The 15,477-nt window shown below is 35.0% G+C and overlaps 4 protein-coding genes across 4 annotated transcripts; 3 read left to right on the forward strand and 1 right to left on the reverse strand.

The window, feature by feature from the left end:
* The first annotated feature begins 194 nt into the window (after window positions 1-194).
* LOC107899368 (uncharacterized) lies at window positions 195-3,659 on the forward strand. Its single transcript, XM_016825063.2, has 3 exons — window positions 195-614; window positions 1,728-1,965; window positions 3,144-3,659. The coding sequence occupies exons 1-3, from the start codon at window positions 345-347 to the stop codon at window positions 3,296-3,298; spliced, it is 663 nt and encodes a 220-aa protein (XP_016680552.1). The 5' UTR covers window positions 195-344; the 3' UTR covers window positions 3,299-3,659.
* Window positions 3,660-4,437: 778 nt separating this feature from the next.
* Window positions 4,438-7,882, forward strand: LOC107899369 (transmembrane 9 superfamily member 4). The gene is made up of 7 exons (XM_016825064.2): window positions 4,438-4,919; window positions 4,997-5,037; window positions 5,125-5,710; window positions 5,813-5,950; window positions 6,039-6,195; window positions 6,316-6,800; window positions 7,286-7,882. The coding sequence occupies exons 1-7, from the start codon at window positions 4,768-4,770 to the stop codon at window positions 7,503-7,505; spliced, it is 1,779 nt and encodes a 592-aa protein (XP_016680553.2). The 5' UTR covers window positions 4,438-4,767; the 3' UTR covers window positions 7,506-7,882.
* Window positions 7,883-11,251: 3,369 nt separating this feature from the next.
* Window positions 11,252-12,853, forward strand: LOC107899370 (uncharacterized). The gene has a single exon (XM_016825066.2). It carries the CDS (start codon window positions 11,488-11,490, stop codon window positions 12,616-12,618), a length of 1,131 nt encoding a protein of 376 aa, XP_016680555.1. The 5' UTR covers window positions 11,252-11,487; the 3' UTR covers window positions 12,619-12,853.
* Window positions 12,854-13,965: 1,112 nt separating this feature from the next.
* LOC107899371 (expansin-A13) lies at window positions 13,966-15,346 on the reverse strand. Its single transcript, XM_016825067.2, has 2 exons — window positions 14,581-15,346; window positions 13,966-14,499 (listed from the first exon to the last, which is right to left on the reverse strand). Exons 1-2 carry the CDS (start codon window positions 15,213-15,215, stop codon window positions 14,190-14,192), a joined length of 945 nt encoding a protein of 314 aa, XP_016680556.1. The 5' UTR covers window positions 15,216-15,346; the 3' UTR covers window positions 13,966-14,189.
* Window positions 15,347-15,477: the final 131 nt, after the last annotated feature.

The raw sequence follows: 15,477 nt of genomic DNA on the forward strand, positions 1-15,477 counted from the left end.
TTAAATAAAAACTTTTGAACAGTTCAATGACCATTTAACTTTTTGAAGTTGAGTGATCAAAATGTGAAATTGATAATAATTTAGTGACTTGAGTGGAATTTACCCTTAAAAAAATCATTCCGAACCATGTGACGTACAGATAACACACGTGTTTGAGTTGAATGTAATCAACTTAAAATAAAGTTTATTTATTTATTTAAAAAAATCCCAACAACCAACGAGGAAATATTATTCAAAATTCTACGTGTAATTGATGAGCTCATCTTCACTCTTCATTTCTATCTTTGATCTTTGAGGTTTTTCCTTAATTCTTCAACTTACATCAAAGCAATAACACATCAACAATGACGGAGCAAATGAACGGTGCGTCTGTAGACGAAAATAACTGTACCCAAAGTGAGGAAATGCTGCTCCATGAAGCTCTCCGCCGTTTGATTTCGACGATCATCTACCCCGATGGATCGTCATCGCCACCAGCTCCGCTTCTGCAGCGGATCAAGATCTCTGTTTCCGAGAATGGGCCTCGCCTTGGGGAAGCCTCTAGAAACACTAGCCGTACTGTTATACGGTGGACTCGTAGTGGCAGCCCCCTTCGTGCTCTTCTTGTCATCTCTGTGAGGGTTCTTTTTGTTTAATTTTTTCAAATTTCTTTGTTAAACGATTTCTTTCTGCCTTTCTTCTGCTTCAGAATTGATAATTGTTAAAGGAAAGAAAAAATTCTTAATCATCGCATTGCTTGACCAAAATCATGTGAAGTTTGTAATATTATTTCTATCTATTTGATTTACTGTTCTTACAAAAGTAGAGTAAGGTAGAAGAAATCCCTTGGTGAAATCATTTTAAGCAAGTTTTAAATTTTTGATGGTGTAATACATTTTTGGCATTCTTTTTTCGTTTTTAATCAAGTATGATTTTGTTTTAGAGCAATTGTTAAAGAAGCAGGAAGCAAGAACAACCTAGTTAAGCTTTAATGAGTATAATTTTGCCGGGCACTGGAAGATTTTCATCACTTGAGTGAGAGATAGTTAAATTGGCAGACTTGTAACACAATAGGACCACTTTTGATTTTGATAGGCACTGATTTCTTTGTGTGCATCGGTTCTTTTGCGTGAGTTGTGTGGAGAGAGAGGCTTGAATAGATGAAGCTATATTGTTTCCAACTATTGACGATACATATATATATATTTTCTCTTGAATAAGTAAAAGTAATGTTGTATGAAATAATGAAATGAGTGTTTGTTTATTTTGTCATGTCTCTTGAGGAAACATGTATTGCAGATGTTATCCTCTAAAGGGTTACAGTTGTGAGCGAAGGCCAGTGAACAATTACTTCCTGACTTCATTTAAGAATGTTCTATTGACTCATAAAGAAAACGCGTCATTTTAGGATCTTGGATGAGTCTTTCGTTTTTTACTTGGAAACATTAAATTCATAATGGTTGCATCCTATAGCTGAGTTACAGATTGTGGTATGAGTTTCAAATTGCTTTGTGCCTTCTGGACTTTATAATTTTTCTATGTTTGCTCTTACAACTATTTTTGTGCATCCCTTATACACCATGCTGCTCTTCTTTCTTGCCGCTTAAATTGATATCTAGTTATGATAAATAAGTGGTGTTTACTTTGATCACATTTGTTGGTTTGCTTTTTTTGCCTTGTGTCTGCTAGCTCCCTTAATTTACATTCTTCAGAATCCTGTAACTGTCCTTTTACCGATACTTCTGCAGGTTGGGTCCATTGCTTTTCTTACCTTGACAGGATTGCTTGTGTTTATGCTTTTCTTTCTAGCTGCAACTGTCAATGCCGTCATCATCTCTTCCCTCATTGCTTTGGCTGCTGCAGGAGGCTTCTTGGCTCTTTTCTTTGCCTGTGTAACAGTTTTTTATATTGGGGCCATATCGGTTGCTGCTTTTGTTATTTCAACTGCAACGATTTCAGTAATTATAGCTGGTCTTGTAGCTACAGGTATATCTTTTTAAGCATCTATTTTAGTTTTTACTTTGTTTCATTCTTATAGTTTTAAGATTATACTTGGTTAGAAGCTACAAGATGAAGTCTTTTTGTTTTTATCTTTTTATAGGGTTGAACTTTTTTATCTTTATAAATTTTTGCTGGAAACCATGTCCCTGAATGAATTTCAGTCCTTAAGGGTTATTTTAGATGGTAATCTGAATGAAGTTGCAACAAGTCGATGTATGCAGTATGTTGGGCTAAATCCATGATTTTCTCCTTGGAGTGTATCTGTGGGGTGGTCCTTTGGTGTCCCAAAGTTTTTATTTAGATATGTCACGGCCTATAAGTGGGGAACAGAATTTAGTTTTTATTTACATATCTGTGGGGTGGCCCTTTGGTGTCCCAGGGTAGAAAAAAGATATGTCACAGCCTATAAGTGGGGAACTGAATTTAGATTTTTACTCTGCACTTTCTATCATCACCATGAGTATGTTCGATAATTGGTTTCTCTCTCTCACTCTCTCTCTCTTGCCGTATGGCTTTGCCTAGCTTCTAGCACAAAATAATGACCCATATTCCTTTTACTGAAAGTGGGGAACTGAATTTAGATTTTTACTCTGCACTTTCTATCATCACCATGAGTATGTTCGTTAATTGGTTTCTCTCTCTCACTCTCTCTCTTGCCGTATGGCTTTGCCTAGCTTCTAGCACAAAATAATGACCTATATTCCTTTTACTGACCACGTTTGCTAAACCATGTGAGTGGTTTTTTGTGTGCGAGTTTGCATACCCTCATGCACAGTGGTTGCTGTATTTTTTCTTCTTTTTCCATTTCAGATTCATGCAATTATGGTGTTTCATGCCTTCCAAATTGGAAGGAATGGGATAAGATGTTTCAATGCCTAAGTTGATATACTTCCTAGTGCACATTAAATAGTTTTGTTATTGAGCGTATCTGCACTGTTTTCTCTCTTTTGTTCCAATTGCTGTCTTTCTGTGGCACTGTTATCATTTTCATTCTACTTTGGTAACCGTAAGTAATTATGTGTTTCATGTCTTTATAATTGCTATATCAAACTATCTCCCTGAAGCTTGAAATTCTTCTCAGTGAAAATCGATTTATGCTTTTTATTAAGCAACTTAATTTTTCTGGAGTACTGCTTCTCATCTGATACGTCAATATGAATCAGGTTGGGTTGGATTCTTTTGGGTTTTATGGTTGGGTACTAAGAAAAGTATGGACCTTGCAAAGCACTCCTTCAGCATGACTGGATCTGCTCTCTCAGCTTATTCTTCTGCTCGGCATGCTTATCGCCACCAGGAACTGGACAAAGTTTCAGACTGAAACACTTACTTGCTCATCATGTATATATATTGTCAGATGCAGTTGATTAATCATAGATAAAAGCCATGTCAATGTGTTTGACAATTTAGTTGGCTAGGCCGACTTGCAGTATATAGGATGCTTGGTTTTCTTGTTTATGTTCACTTCTATTTTAGTTAGCCTGTCTCGGGGTAAACAGAACCTTGGTATCGGAAGTGTCTGTCGGTGTTTGGAGTTCATTCTTTTTATGGATGAATGGTGTTGTATTTCTGTTCCTCTAGAACTTAAAATAGATGGTTGAGTTTTATGTATAAATAAAGACCGCAAAAATAGTTGTGCAATAACTTGTTTGAAAATAAGGCTATCTCCTTTTCTATTTGTACCCATTGTGTCTGTCGGTGTTTGGAGTTCATTCCTTTTATGGATGAATGGTGTTGTATTTCTGTTCCTTTTCTATTTGTACCCATTGTGCATCAACTTCACAGTAAATATAGTCCTACTTTTTACAGGAAAATATTTTACAGATTTTTTACATCAACACGTGTGTGCAAAAGATAGTGAATGCCAATGGTAAGATAACGTATGAGAAGGGGAAACCATCTCCTTTAACTAAAACTTAAAAGAGTGAGTACCGTAGCTAGAGCCTGACCACGGAAACCAATGCATTAATTAATTACTACACATGGGCTAGGAATTCTTTTTTAATATAAAAAACAATACAAAGTTTGTTAAAGTTGAATACCTTTTTATCCTAATAGTTATAGTTTATAATTAAGTTGAATGTTTTTTATTATTTGAATTTAATTCGAATGATATACTTTAAAAACCCCCCAACAACCGAAATTGATTCAAATCATATTATTTGGTTCAATTTTATTCAATTTGGTTTGATTATTATTTAAATATATTTGATTTGATAATTGAACCGTATCCAATTTATAATATAGAATAAATAAATTATATTTAAATTAGCTAAAAATCTTTAACATACTATAAATAACAATTTTTAAATAATCTTAAAACCAATAATATTACACGATAATCATAATTTTTTTCCCAAAAGCAGCATCACCGTGCTTAATTTTTTGGTGCTACTGCTAATATGAATATTGACCATAATAACTAAGATTTGAAATGGAAGTTAAGTTCGATTTCATTGTTGCAGTGATCCCATTCATTAATTTAATTCCTCGCGAATCAAACATGGCGGAAGAGGTAGGAAAAAAAATCAAATGTGCCTAAAAATTCCGAACAACTACCGGTTGGGCGGTCAATTTCGTTGGTTCGGTTACCCACGGAAGGTGCGGACCGTGGAGTGCTTCTCACTCTTCATATTATAGTCTTTTTACTTTTACTAGCCTATTTCGAGTCTATTATTTAACACTGTCTCCAAATTAATCTCTCTTTTTCTCTATATAACATATCTTACAAAATTCAAGATTTAAACCGGTTTCCGATCTCATTCAAATCCTTAATAACCGGCGATCAAAATGGATAGAATAAGGGCGTTTTTGGTAGCCGTGGCGATTGTCACCTTATGCGGCGTACCTCAGGTCAGATCCACCGCTTCCGATCATCGTTACAAAGCTGGTGATGAAGTTCCTCTTTATGCTAATAAAGTAGGTCCTTATCACAATCCCAGGTATTCTTTCATCCTTTTTTGCTTTCCGATCTCAACTCAACTTTCGTTTTCCGTTAACTTTTTTGTTTAATTCACAGTGAGACCTACCGTTACTTCGATTTTCCGTTCTGTTCCTCAGGTTTGATTTTACTTCGTGTCGATTTCTATTTTATGATTTTTTTTTACTTTAAATTGAGTGATTTGAGGGTTTGCTGTGTACTTTCAGCTCCCGTGAAGGAGAAGAAGGAAGCTTTGGGTGAAGTATTGAATGGCGATCGACTAGTGAGTGCGCCTTATAAACTTGAGTTTTTGACGGAGAAAGAGGCTGAAATTGCTTGTAAAAGGAAGCTTACGAGGGATGAAGTGGTCAAGTTCCGAAAAGCTGTCTCGAAAGACTATTACTTCCAGATGTACTACGATGACCTTCCCATTTGGGGGTTCTTGGGGAAAGTTGAAAAGGAAGGGAAGACCGATCCAGCTGATTACAAATATTACCTCTTTAAGCATCTCGTTTTTGAGATCCATCATAACAAGGATCGCGTCATTGAGGTCACTGTTCGATCTGATCCCAACGCCCTTGTGGATCTCACTGAAGATGAACCAGTTGATGTGGATTTTATGTACACTGTTAAATGGAAGGAAACCAACACTCCTTTTGAGAAACGGATGGACAAGTACTCGCTATCTTCTTCCTTGCCACACCATTTGGAAATCCACTGGTTCTCAATCATCAACTCATGTGTCACCGTTTTGCTATTGACTGGTTTCCTGGCCACCATTCTTATGCGAGTCCTTAAGAATGATTTCATTAAGTATGAATGGTTTCCATCTGTTTTTCATGCATGGAAAATTCCATATCTAATTCGATGTATACTTGGTTTTATTTCTCAATTCCTGTATTCCTTATTTAATAGGTATGCACATGACGAGGAATCGGCAGATGACCAGGAGGAGTCTGGGTGGAAGTATATTCATGGTGATGTGTTCAGATACCCCAAGCACAAGTCCTTGTTTGCCGCCGCCCTTGGTTCTGGCACCCAGCTCTTCACTCTGTGAGTATCATCTTACATAGTTAATTGGCTCTTAGTTTCCAAGCAATCTGCAGTCTGTTGACTGTTATTCATTTGCATCCTTTTCCAGTACAAGTTTCATTTTTATCCTTGCTCTGGTTGGGGTCTTTTATCCATATAATCGAGGAGCTCTTTTCACTGCTCTGGTCGTCATTTATGCCCTTACATCTGGCATTGCTGGGTACACTGCAGCTTCTTTCTATTGCCAGCTAGAAGGAACAAATTGGGTATGTAATTCCTGTCTTTCTTACTGTTTCCTGTATGTGATATTGTATTGCTTAAATACAAATATCTTGTTAGTCAAAATTCTGATGACTGTTCCCACTTCCCACCCTTTTTCATGACAGGTGAGAAACTTATTACTAACCGGAAGCTTGTTTTGCGGACCTCTTTTTGTCACATTTTGCTTTCTTAATACTGTCGCAATTGCTTATAAAGCCACAGCAGCATTGCCATTTGGAACCATTGTGGTGATTTTTCTCATATGGGCTCTGGTCACTTCACCTTTATTAGTATTAGGAGGTATTGCTGGGAAGAATAGTAAGGCGGATTTTCAAGCCCCTTGTCGCACCACAAAATATCCTAGAGAGATCCCACCATTGCCTTGGTACCGGAAAACTATTCCTCAGATGGCAATGGCAGGTTTCTTGCCATTCAGTGCTATCTATATTGAACTTTACTACATATTTGCCAGCGTGTGGGGACATAGGATCTACACCATATACAGCATCCTGTTTATTGTCTTTATCATTCTCTTGATTGTCACTGCTTTTATCACTGTGGCTTTGACTTATTTTCAACTTGCTGCTGAAGACCATGAGTGGTGGTGGAGGTATGTCGTTTTTAGCTTTCTGATATGCATATACTAAGCAAACACATGCATTTGGAAATCACGCCCAAACAACATATATTGACATGTAGATGCATGGCTGCTTGAAGAACATTTTTAAAATTTCTCATATTATTCTTCTGGGGAGCTCAAGTATTTTGTGTTTGTTTGTTTGTTCATTGGTTGTTGTCTACGTGGCATGTTTATCTTTGACTTATAATATGCACAACTTTTTCTAATATTGATGGATTGCCAATATTCATGCTGTAATATTCTTCTCTAATCTAGAATTTTGAATCATGATCTCCGTTTATACAATTCCAAACAAAATATGAGAATCCTGACTAGTTTATCTATCAGTCTTGGATCATTTGTTGAATTATTAATATGAATCATTTTATGGGTAGCCGACATGCAAATACCATGTGAGGCATGTCTCATTTCCGATAATCAGCTGGTCTTAATTGATGTTTTCTTTGGTCTATCAGGTCCTTCCTTTGTGGTGGGTCTACCGGGCTGTTCATATACGCCTACTGTTTGTATTATTACAATGCACGGTCAGACATGTCAGGCTTCATGCAAACTTCGTTCTTCTTTGGGTACATGGCCTGCATTTGCTATGGCTTTTTCCTCATGCTTGGGGCTATTGGCTTCCGTGCATCTCTGCTCTTTGTTCGACACATTTACCGTTCTATCAAGTGTGAGTAGGAAGTTGGATGGTCTTCCCTTTTCACAAGAAGTAAGCATACCTTTGCTTTATCAGAACCAGTTGATAGGTAGTTTATCAAAAGATTCTACGACGATGATTACGAAAAGAGCAGACTGGAAGCGCATGGGTGCTTTGGGCTGCTTTGGCAGTGTTGTATGAAATATGAACCATTCTAAACCATAGTTGATGCCAACAAAAACTTTGCATTCCTCACTTCACCATTCCCATTTTGTTTACAATTATTATTATTTTTGTTGGAGTGAAAACATGTTGAATATTGAGATGCATACTTCTAGGACGAGCTTTTGTTATTACGCGGTCATTTTCATGTTGTTAGCTCTAAAAACAATAACATATATCTACATTTTGCAATCAATTCGTCGCATTTTGTGTTGGGTCGATTTGGTATTGTGTTCTAAAATTTCAGATTCAACTTTTGTGAAAGAAAAAAAAAGTGTTGAAAGTGAATATATCTTAGTCTGATCTGTTTTGATTTCGAAATAATTGAACTAAATGCTAAAATCGAATATCAAATATCTTAAAATAATAATAGTAATAATAATAATAATAATTCTAGTGAATGGAGTTCACATTTTAGTAATTTGCATATGAAATCAATGCAACTTTTTGAGTACCATCTTCCCCAACAAGAAGTGACTATGTCATAGATCAAAAGTTTGAATCTCATTAATCTCATCAAGGTGAGACGTTCAAATCGTTTGAACGTCTTGGTAGGTGATTGAACACCCACGTATAGTCAAGGTGTTCATGGCATGTTAACTCTTTGGCAGAGCACGAGGCAAAATATTATTCGGGAGACAATATCTTCAATTGTTTGGAATTCGATTGGTTACCTAACGGACAGCACATTAGAGAAGTCGTTCAAAGGAGTCAATCCCAGCTCAATTGTGCATTCTCATGAACCATGCAACTAGGTCAAGCTTGTTGGGTTGATTTAGTTAAAGAGTTTGGTGTTCCTAAGTAAAATTTCAATTTCAACTTTTGAAAATGAAAAAGTAAATGTTGATAGTGAATTTTCTCTTACTTTAATTTATCTTGATTTTGAAATAATTGAATTCATTGTCAAAATCAAATATCAAATGTCTTAAACAATAATAATTTTAGTGAATGGAATTCACATTTTGGCAAATTGTACAAGAAATCAATACAAATTTTTTGCAAATTTGAAATCCAAATTACGATTGAAAATGATAAAGTTTTTCAAAATACAAATCACTGTACAGAAAACTCTCAACAAATACACAATCAATGGCCCATTTCCCTGGCAGGATTAAGAATTTTGTGGACTTTTTTAAGTACCATCTTCTTCAACAAGTGATATATATGCTATATAGGTTAGGGTTCGCAACCCATCATGGACGAGATGCTCATATTGTTTTGGTATGTGGCTATATATCCATGTAGGTGAGGCATTTTTAATTTTGTACACCAAAATTTTAGGGTAATTGTTAATGGTACACTAATTCTTAGTAGAGTACGAGAGACAAAATCCTCGTTAAAAATTAGTCAATTATTTAATAGATAACACTTTAAAAATTTATTTTGAAAGAGCCCATCCCTCAACAATCTTAATTATGCATTCTCATGAACCATGCAACTAAATCAAGCTGCATGCCTTCATCAGCTTCAAATCGGCATCATCTATGTATACAAACAAAAATCTATAACACCACCATTATAGTATATTCCACTTTGTTTACAGTCGATTTTTACGGTTCTCCAATAAAAAATATTTAATTTATACATTAATGAATTTTGTGTCTATCATTTAATTTAGCTTATGTCACTAAACTCGTTCCACTATCGCAATAAATTACTTTGAAGTTTTACATTGTGGGAGAATCTTATACAACAATATAAAAGATTTCAGATTTGCTTAGCACAATACTAGCAACTGGAAAAAAAAATTATAAAACTTATACAATGCAGAAGTTAATTATGTGTATTTATTTTATATTTTAAAATAATTTAAATTTATTAAAAAATTATAATAGGATTATAAAAGGAAATTTAAAAAATAAAATTGTAATAAAATGTAAATATATAATTAATAATTGATAATCTTATAAAATAGATTATCTGATAGTATAGTTTTGATGATAAACATGATGAAATAAATAAATTTGTCAAATATATAATCCATTTGAGAGAATAATAATAAAATTAGCCGAAAAAACAAGAAAGTAATAATAAAAATTAAGAGTAAACCTGAAAAATAATAATAAATTCAAGAAAATTGTTTCCTTTCGACACCTTCAAAATTCAAATTTAAAATAATTACGTAAAAGAATATAAAAAAATTACTAAATGTGATGATTTTATAGGGCAATAAAATTAGTATTTATTTAGCTATATAAAATTCTCTAATACCATTATTATAATATATTCCAATTTGTTTACAAATGATTTCTCTGATACATCAATTGACTATCATTTAATTTTGTGGAACACAATAAATTACGTGCTGATACAACTTTATCCAACAACATAAAAAATTCCAAATTTGCTTAACACATCACTACCAACCATGTGAGATTAATTTTACGTTCTAAAATAATTTATAATTTATGGTAAAAAAAATATAATAAGATTATGAGAAGGAAAATTTAAAAAATAAAACTGTGATCAATTGTGAATATATAAATAATGATTAATAATTTATAATGTAAATATTCTCAAGTTTTGGTGAAATAATTAAATTTGACAGAAGAAGAATAAAATTAGCCGAAAAAGAAGAAAACAAATTTCAAAATTAGAGTCAATTGGAAAGGATAATAAACTCAAGAAAATTCTTTATATTCTATTTTTAAAAATATAATAAAGCTCCTACACCACATCTCACAATAAAATTAGTATTGAAGTTTCCAAATATATACACCAACAACCCATTAGATTACATTATTTTGAAATATAAACCCACTACCATAAATTTATAAATATTTTTTTTCCATTAAAACATATTTTGGCTAAATAATCAGTAACTCGATTATTTTTTTTAGAGACATATTTTAAAATTCAATAATTTTTATGTGCCAAAATCTAATCAATCTATTTAATTAAAGCAGAATTTGAAACTGTTAATGAACTATCTTGGATACCTTTAATCAACTACAAATTGTCAGAATGAATCACTACTTTGTTATAATTATGCCGTTAAAGAAGGACCAACCCATCCAAAATATCCCATAATTCATCATAAAAAATCAAACATTTTCCCAAATGCTTGTTATACCCAAGGATATATTCCCCATTTCCATTTCGTAACACTCCACCGGCCCCACTGAACCTTGAATCCAGTTTTACCATTCCGTCGGTACTTAAATGAATCCAATTTCCTGACTGAAACTATTCTCGTGCTTATGAATTGACATGTATTATTTCGCCCAACTATGCTTTGTCAATCTCAAAGGGGTTCCAAGATACAACTTAGAAAATATATTTTTTTTTGCTATCTTTAAACTAAGTTTATGGCACCAAACTCATGCCATTAACGCAAAAAATTACCTTAAAATTGGAAAATATTATCCAAATTTTAGATTTGCTTAGCGCAACACTAACAGTAGTTTCCTTTTTAAGGTGTTTAATATCTTCCTTGAAAAATCAATTGTAAAAATGGTTAAAATAAAATAAAAGAATTACCATAACTGAAGATTAATTGATTGTTTTTGGTGAGTCCTTTAATTTAGTTGATATCACTAAAGTAATGCCATTAACACAGCAATTTACCTTGAATTTTTACACAGCCGAGAATCCAGATTTGCAACATTAACAACTCTAATATTTTATAAAAAGCCAAGCTTATTGTTGTACGGTTGCTTTCAGGTGTAGTAGTCTTTATTCCCAAGGCAATTAAAGAGAAAGAAAGGCCATTTCACCGGTTGTGTTTACTGTAGTATCGTGAAATACCCAGATCTGTTATCGAGGAAAAAACAAACAAAAAAATATGATGAAAATTAGAGTATGTTGATGATGATGTTAGGGGCGGTGCAATTAGGGGCTGCGGCGGCGTGCGTGGTGGTTTTAGTTCCAATGGGAATGGCTGGTTGGCACTTGAGTCGTAACAAGATGCTCTTTTTCAGTGGTGCCCTTTTCATTTCTCTCGCCATTTGTGTTCATTTAACTCCTTATTTCCCTTCGGTTCCCGATTTCGTCACATCCGTTTCTTCCGCCGTTGTTTTCGATCACCGTTCTTCTTGTATCAATTTAGTCAACGAGATTTCTTGGGAAGTCAAGCCCAACGCTTCTTTTCATCATTTCAACAACACCCAGAATTCCTCTTCCATTGCTGATTTTTACGATAAGCGTTGGGATTGGTCCGATTCTTATAAGCTTAAAGCTTGTGAGTTTACGAAATTGTCTAAATCCGATGCTTCTGACTTGCTGAACGGCTCTTGGGTGGTCATCGCCGGTGATTCACAAGCACGGTTGTTCACCCTCTCTTTGTTAAATCTGATTTTGGGTCCTCAATCTCAAAGCATGGATTCAGTTCGAGCTGATTTGTTCAAAAGGCATAGCGATTACAGCGTTTTAGTTAACGAAACCGGTATGAAATTGGATTTCATTTGGGCACCTTATGTTATGAATTTGACCAATTTGGTGATGAATTTTAAGACCCAAAAGAATTGCCCTGATGTTATGATCATGGGTGCTGGTCTTTGGCACATGCTTCATTTCACCAATGCATCAGATTATGATCTGCACTTGCGTATATTAAAAACTCAAGCAGTTTCCTTGTTGCCATTTTCAACTGAGTTAGCCATGAATGAACCGGTAACTGGCTCAGTCCCCATCAAGTCATCCCACCTGTTTTGGCTCGGGATGCCGGTGCTGATCAATGGGATGTTGAACACAGAGGAGAAGAGGGCGAAGATGAATGATGCAATGTGGCATGCCTATGATAAAGCACTCGGTGATAGTAAGCTTTTACGCCAAACCGGTGGCCCTCTGTTTTTGTTGGATTTTCAGTCATTAACTTGGAATTGTGGCCCGCATTGTACATCTGATGGCATGCATTATGATAGAGCTATCTATGAAGCTGCTGTTCAGATTATGCTAAATACATTGCTTATTGAATCGCATCAAACTCTTTGATTACTCTTAAATCCTGTTAGCTGTTTTTTCATTATACCTATTATTTTACAGCAACCTTGAGAAAGAAAGAAGAGGCTTGATTCTTGCCAGTTTTTTCCCTTGATTTGGATTAACACACAAGTATGCTTTTTTTGTATGACAATTTTTTTTTACATGTTTGAAAACCAAACATTCATTTGTTTGTATACTATAGCTTCATCACACTTTGATTGATTCAAATCTAAATTTTTGTGAACAAATTTTATTGTTGTACAATATTAGTTGCATCTTCTAGTGCCGTTTTTTTTTTTGCAATATATAACTGCAATTGAGTATAGATTGAAAATCGAGTCTATAGCTGTGTACCTTTATTTGAAGAAGCAATTTGATTGTCAAGAGCTGTTATAAGTACCTAGGGGCAGTATAATTAAGAAAGATAGGAGAAATTAATGGAGATGTTAACTATAGGGTTAAAGGTGGAGACTTGTGACAAAAGAACCCTGCTTTGCTATACGGTAGGGAATGTTGCGGTAACAAGAAGCAATATATACAAAACACCAGTCTAGCCGAGACACAAATGTTAAGATAGATGTATGATAAGACTAAGGATGTAGTTAGATATGATGATATTCATCTCAAAGTTGAGTAAGGTGATAGAAAACCATTTACATTGGTTTGGCGATATAAGGCACGGATCGAGGGATGCATGTGTTTGAAAGATCGAGTAAATTGACATTACACAAGATCGATTATAGGTAAGAAGATGGTGGTGGATAAGAATGATTGGAGTAGCAGGATTCATTTGTCATGTACCTGACATAAAAAGCTTTTTATGCTTGATTTTTTATTTAATGTCATAGGTTTCCTAAATTGTGTTATGTTATTTGTATTACATTTTTAGAAGGAAGGTTCATGGATGTGTAGATAGTGTGGTATCTTGTATGTGTTTCTTGTGATTATACTTGAAATCCCCTTTTATGTGTTAGTTATGCAGATATGTATTGCGGGACACTCCAGCATTCTTTTCTGTTGCAATAAATGCTTGCATGTGTTAGGTAGAAGTGATTCCCATTCACCTAAGTATCCAAAATAGTAAAAAGAATAACAGCTGCAGTGAATTGTGCATGTTTGGAAATTTGTCTGAGATGTACAATCTCCAGTCATCGTAGTGTTGTCATATTGCAGTTTATTGACTAAAGAGCTTTGAAGGCAATTTGTGAAGCTAAGTTTGCATATATCACCATGGTTCACATGGTCTTCATTAAGTCAAATACAATTTCTTGTTAATCATCCAATATATTTATTTTTTACATTAAATTAGTTCACTAGTTCAACCAGAAGCATCTATTTTGTGAAACCTCATAGAACTACGAAAAAATGGAAATTTTGGGCAAAATTGATATATCCTGCTATTTTAAGTCCTTACACACAATAAAAAAGTCGCCAATTCTACCCTTCCATTTCCATCCCCAATCAGTACAAAACAACAGATAAACAAAAAGAAAGAAAAGAATAGGACAGTCTGGTCTATATATATAAAATAAATAATACCCAACATTACATTGTGTTGATGATGATGCTTTTCTTTCATCTTAGACCTCGAATTGCTTTCCTTCAAAAGTTTGGCCAAAGTTCCAATTTTTAGGAGCAACATTGTAAGATGTAAGTGTAAGACCATCACTATTAGTGACCTCAAATGAAAGTGGTTGATTCCTTAGATCAGAATTTATATGCCAATTTTGTCCCCAATTCCGACCCATCGGTAACCACCCTGTTCTTGAGCCTTTAATCTTAACTGCAACTATGTCACCAGCGCCTCCAACATTGCTGATGAGAACTGACACGAAGATCCCTGAGCCATCAATGGTGAATCGTACACCTCCTTCTCTTCTGCACTTTATCCTGTTTTAAGACAAATGAGACAGAATTTAAGTTGTTTTGTCCCAACAAATCCAACAATGTAAGAAACCCAGATTTGTATACCTTCGATACTGGACAGGCATGTTACCAGCTTTCCAAATAGCAATCTTTTCAAAAGCTTCAATGGGAAGTACAAAGTGTTTGTTAGGAGGATTACAACGCCCACCGCCTTCCGCCGTGAACCCATAATTTGGAGCACAGAAATTAGTGGCGGTGACAATGTAAGATGTCCCAGGTATGCACCACCGCAGGTCGTCCACACACCTTAACTCGAAACAAGCACCGCAGATCTGTCCACGCTGAAACAAAGCTTCACTTAAACCCACAGTCGCCATACCGTACCCAGCCTTGACTAGGTCTCCATACCCACAAGCACCGCCGACGGCGTCGCGAGGATCCGATGCGGCATAGTAAGTGGCGCGTGCGGAGTGCCAGACGGTGGACTGTGGCGCCGGTGGGGAAGAAGAGAAGGAGGAGGAAGAGTAATGGGAAGTGACAGTAGAGATGAGCGAGAGAAGAAGAGCTGCAGTTGCAGTTATAGAAGATAGGTTCGACATTTTGTTTAGAGACAAAACAAAGGAAAGAGACAGTAAACTAAAGAACAGAGGAAAGTTAAAGAGCTTAATTAGATTGGTGTCTGAAAAATAACATGTAGCGGAATCGATTCCATCTTTTTCATCAAAATGTGAACTTGCCATTGCATTCTTCACTGTGCAAATAAATAATTATTATTGCTCAACTTTTCTCCGGCTCTTCTTTTCTTGTTTTTGGGCCCTCTTTTTTATTTACTCAAAAAGCGTTGGGGTTGTGCATTATGATTCAGTTTCTTAAATCAAGGGCTAATTCTTCAACTATGACTTAATTATTAATAAATTTTGTTAGTGCGAATTGGTTTTGTTTTTTGATTTATCAACTTCCTGATTGCTCCTCATATTTCTTACATTCCAATTTAAATATTCT

The sequence above is a fragment of the Gossypium hirsutum genome, chromosome A07 (genome assembly GCF_007990345.1).
Source record: "Gossypium hirsutum isolate 1008001.06 chromosome A07, Gossypium_hirsutum_v2.1, whole genome shotgun sequence".
NCBI classification, from domain to species: domain Eukaryota; kingdom Viridiplantae; phylum Streptophyta; class Magnoliopsida; order Malvales; family Malvaceae; genus Gossypium; species Gossypium hirsutum.

Coding starts and splice junctions, on each gene's coding strand:
- LOC107899369 (XM_016825064.2), top strand. CDS start 4,768: ATGGATAGAATAAGGGCGTTTTTGGTAGCCGTGGCGATTGTCACCTTA. Junction 5,038..5,124: donor TTTTCCGTTCTGTTCCTCAG/GTTTGATTTTAC, acceptor GTGTACTTTCAG/CTCCCGTGAAGGAGAAGAAG. Junction 5,951..6,038: donor GGCACCCAGCTCTTCACTCT/GTGAGTATCATC, acceptor ATCCTTTTCCAG/TACAAGTTTCATTTTTATCC.
- LOC107899368 (XM_016825063.2), top strand. CDS start 345: ATGACGGAGCAAATGAACGGTGCGTCTGTAGACGAAAATAACTGTACC. Junction 615..1,727: donor GTGCTCTTCTTGTCATCTCT/GTGAGGGTTCTT, acceptor ATACTTCTGCAG/GTTGGGTCCATTGCTTTTCT. Junction 1,966..3,143: donor AGCTGGTCTTGTAGCTACAG/GTATATCTTTTT, acceptor AATATGAATCAG/GTTGGGTTGGATTCTTTTGG.
- LOC107899371 (XM_016825067.2), bottom strand. CDS start 15,215: ATGGCAAGTTCACATTTTGATGAAAAAGATGGAATCGATTCCGCTACA. Junction 14,500..14,580: donor ATGCCTGTCCAGTATCGAAG/GTATACAAATCT, acceptor GTCTTAAAACAG/GATAAAGTGCAGAAGAGAAG.
- LOC107899370 (XM_016825066.2), top strand. CDS start 11,488: ATGTTGATGATGATGTTAGGGGCGGTGCAATTAGGGGCTGCGGCGGCG.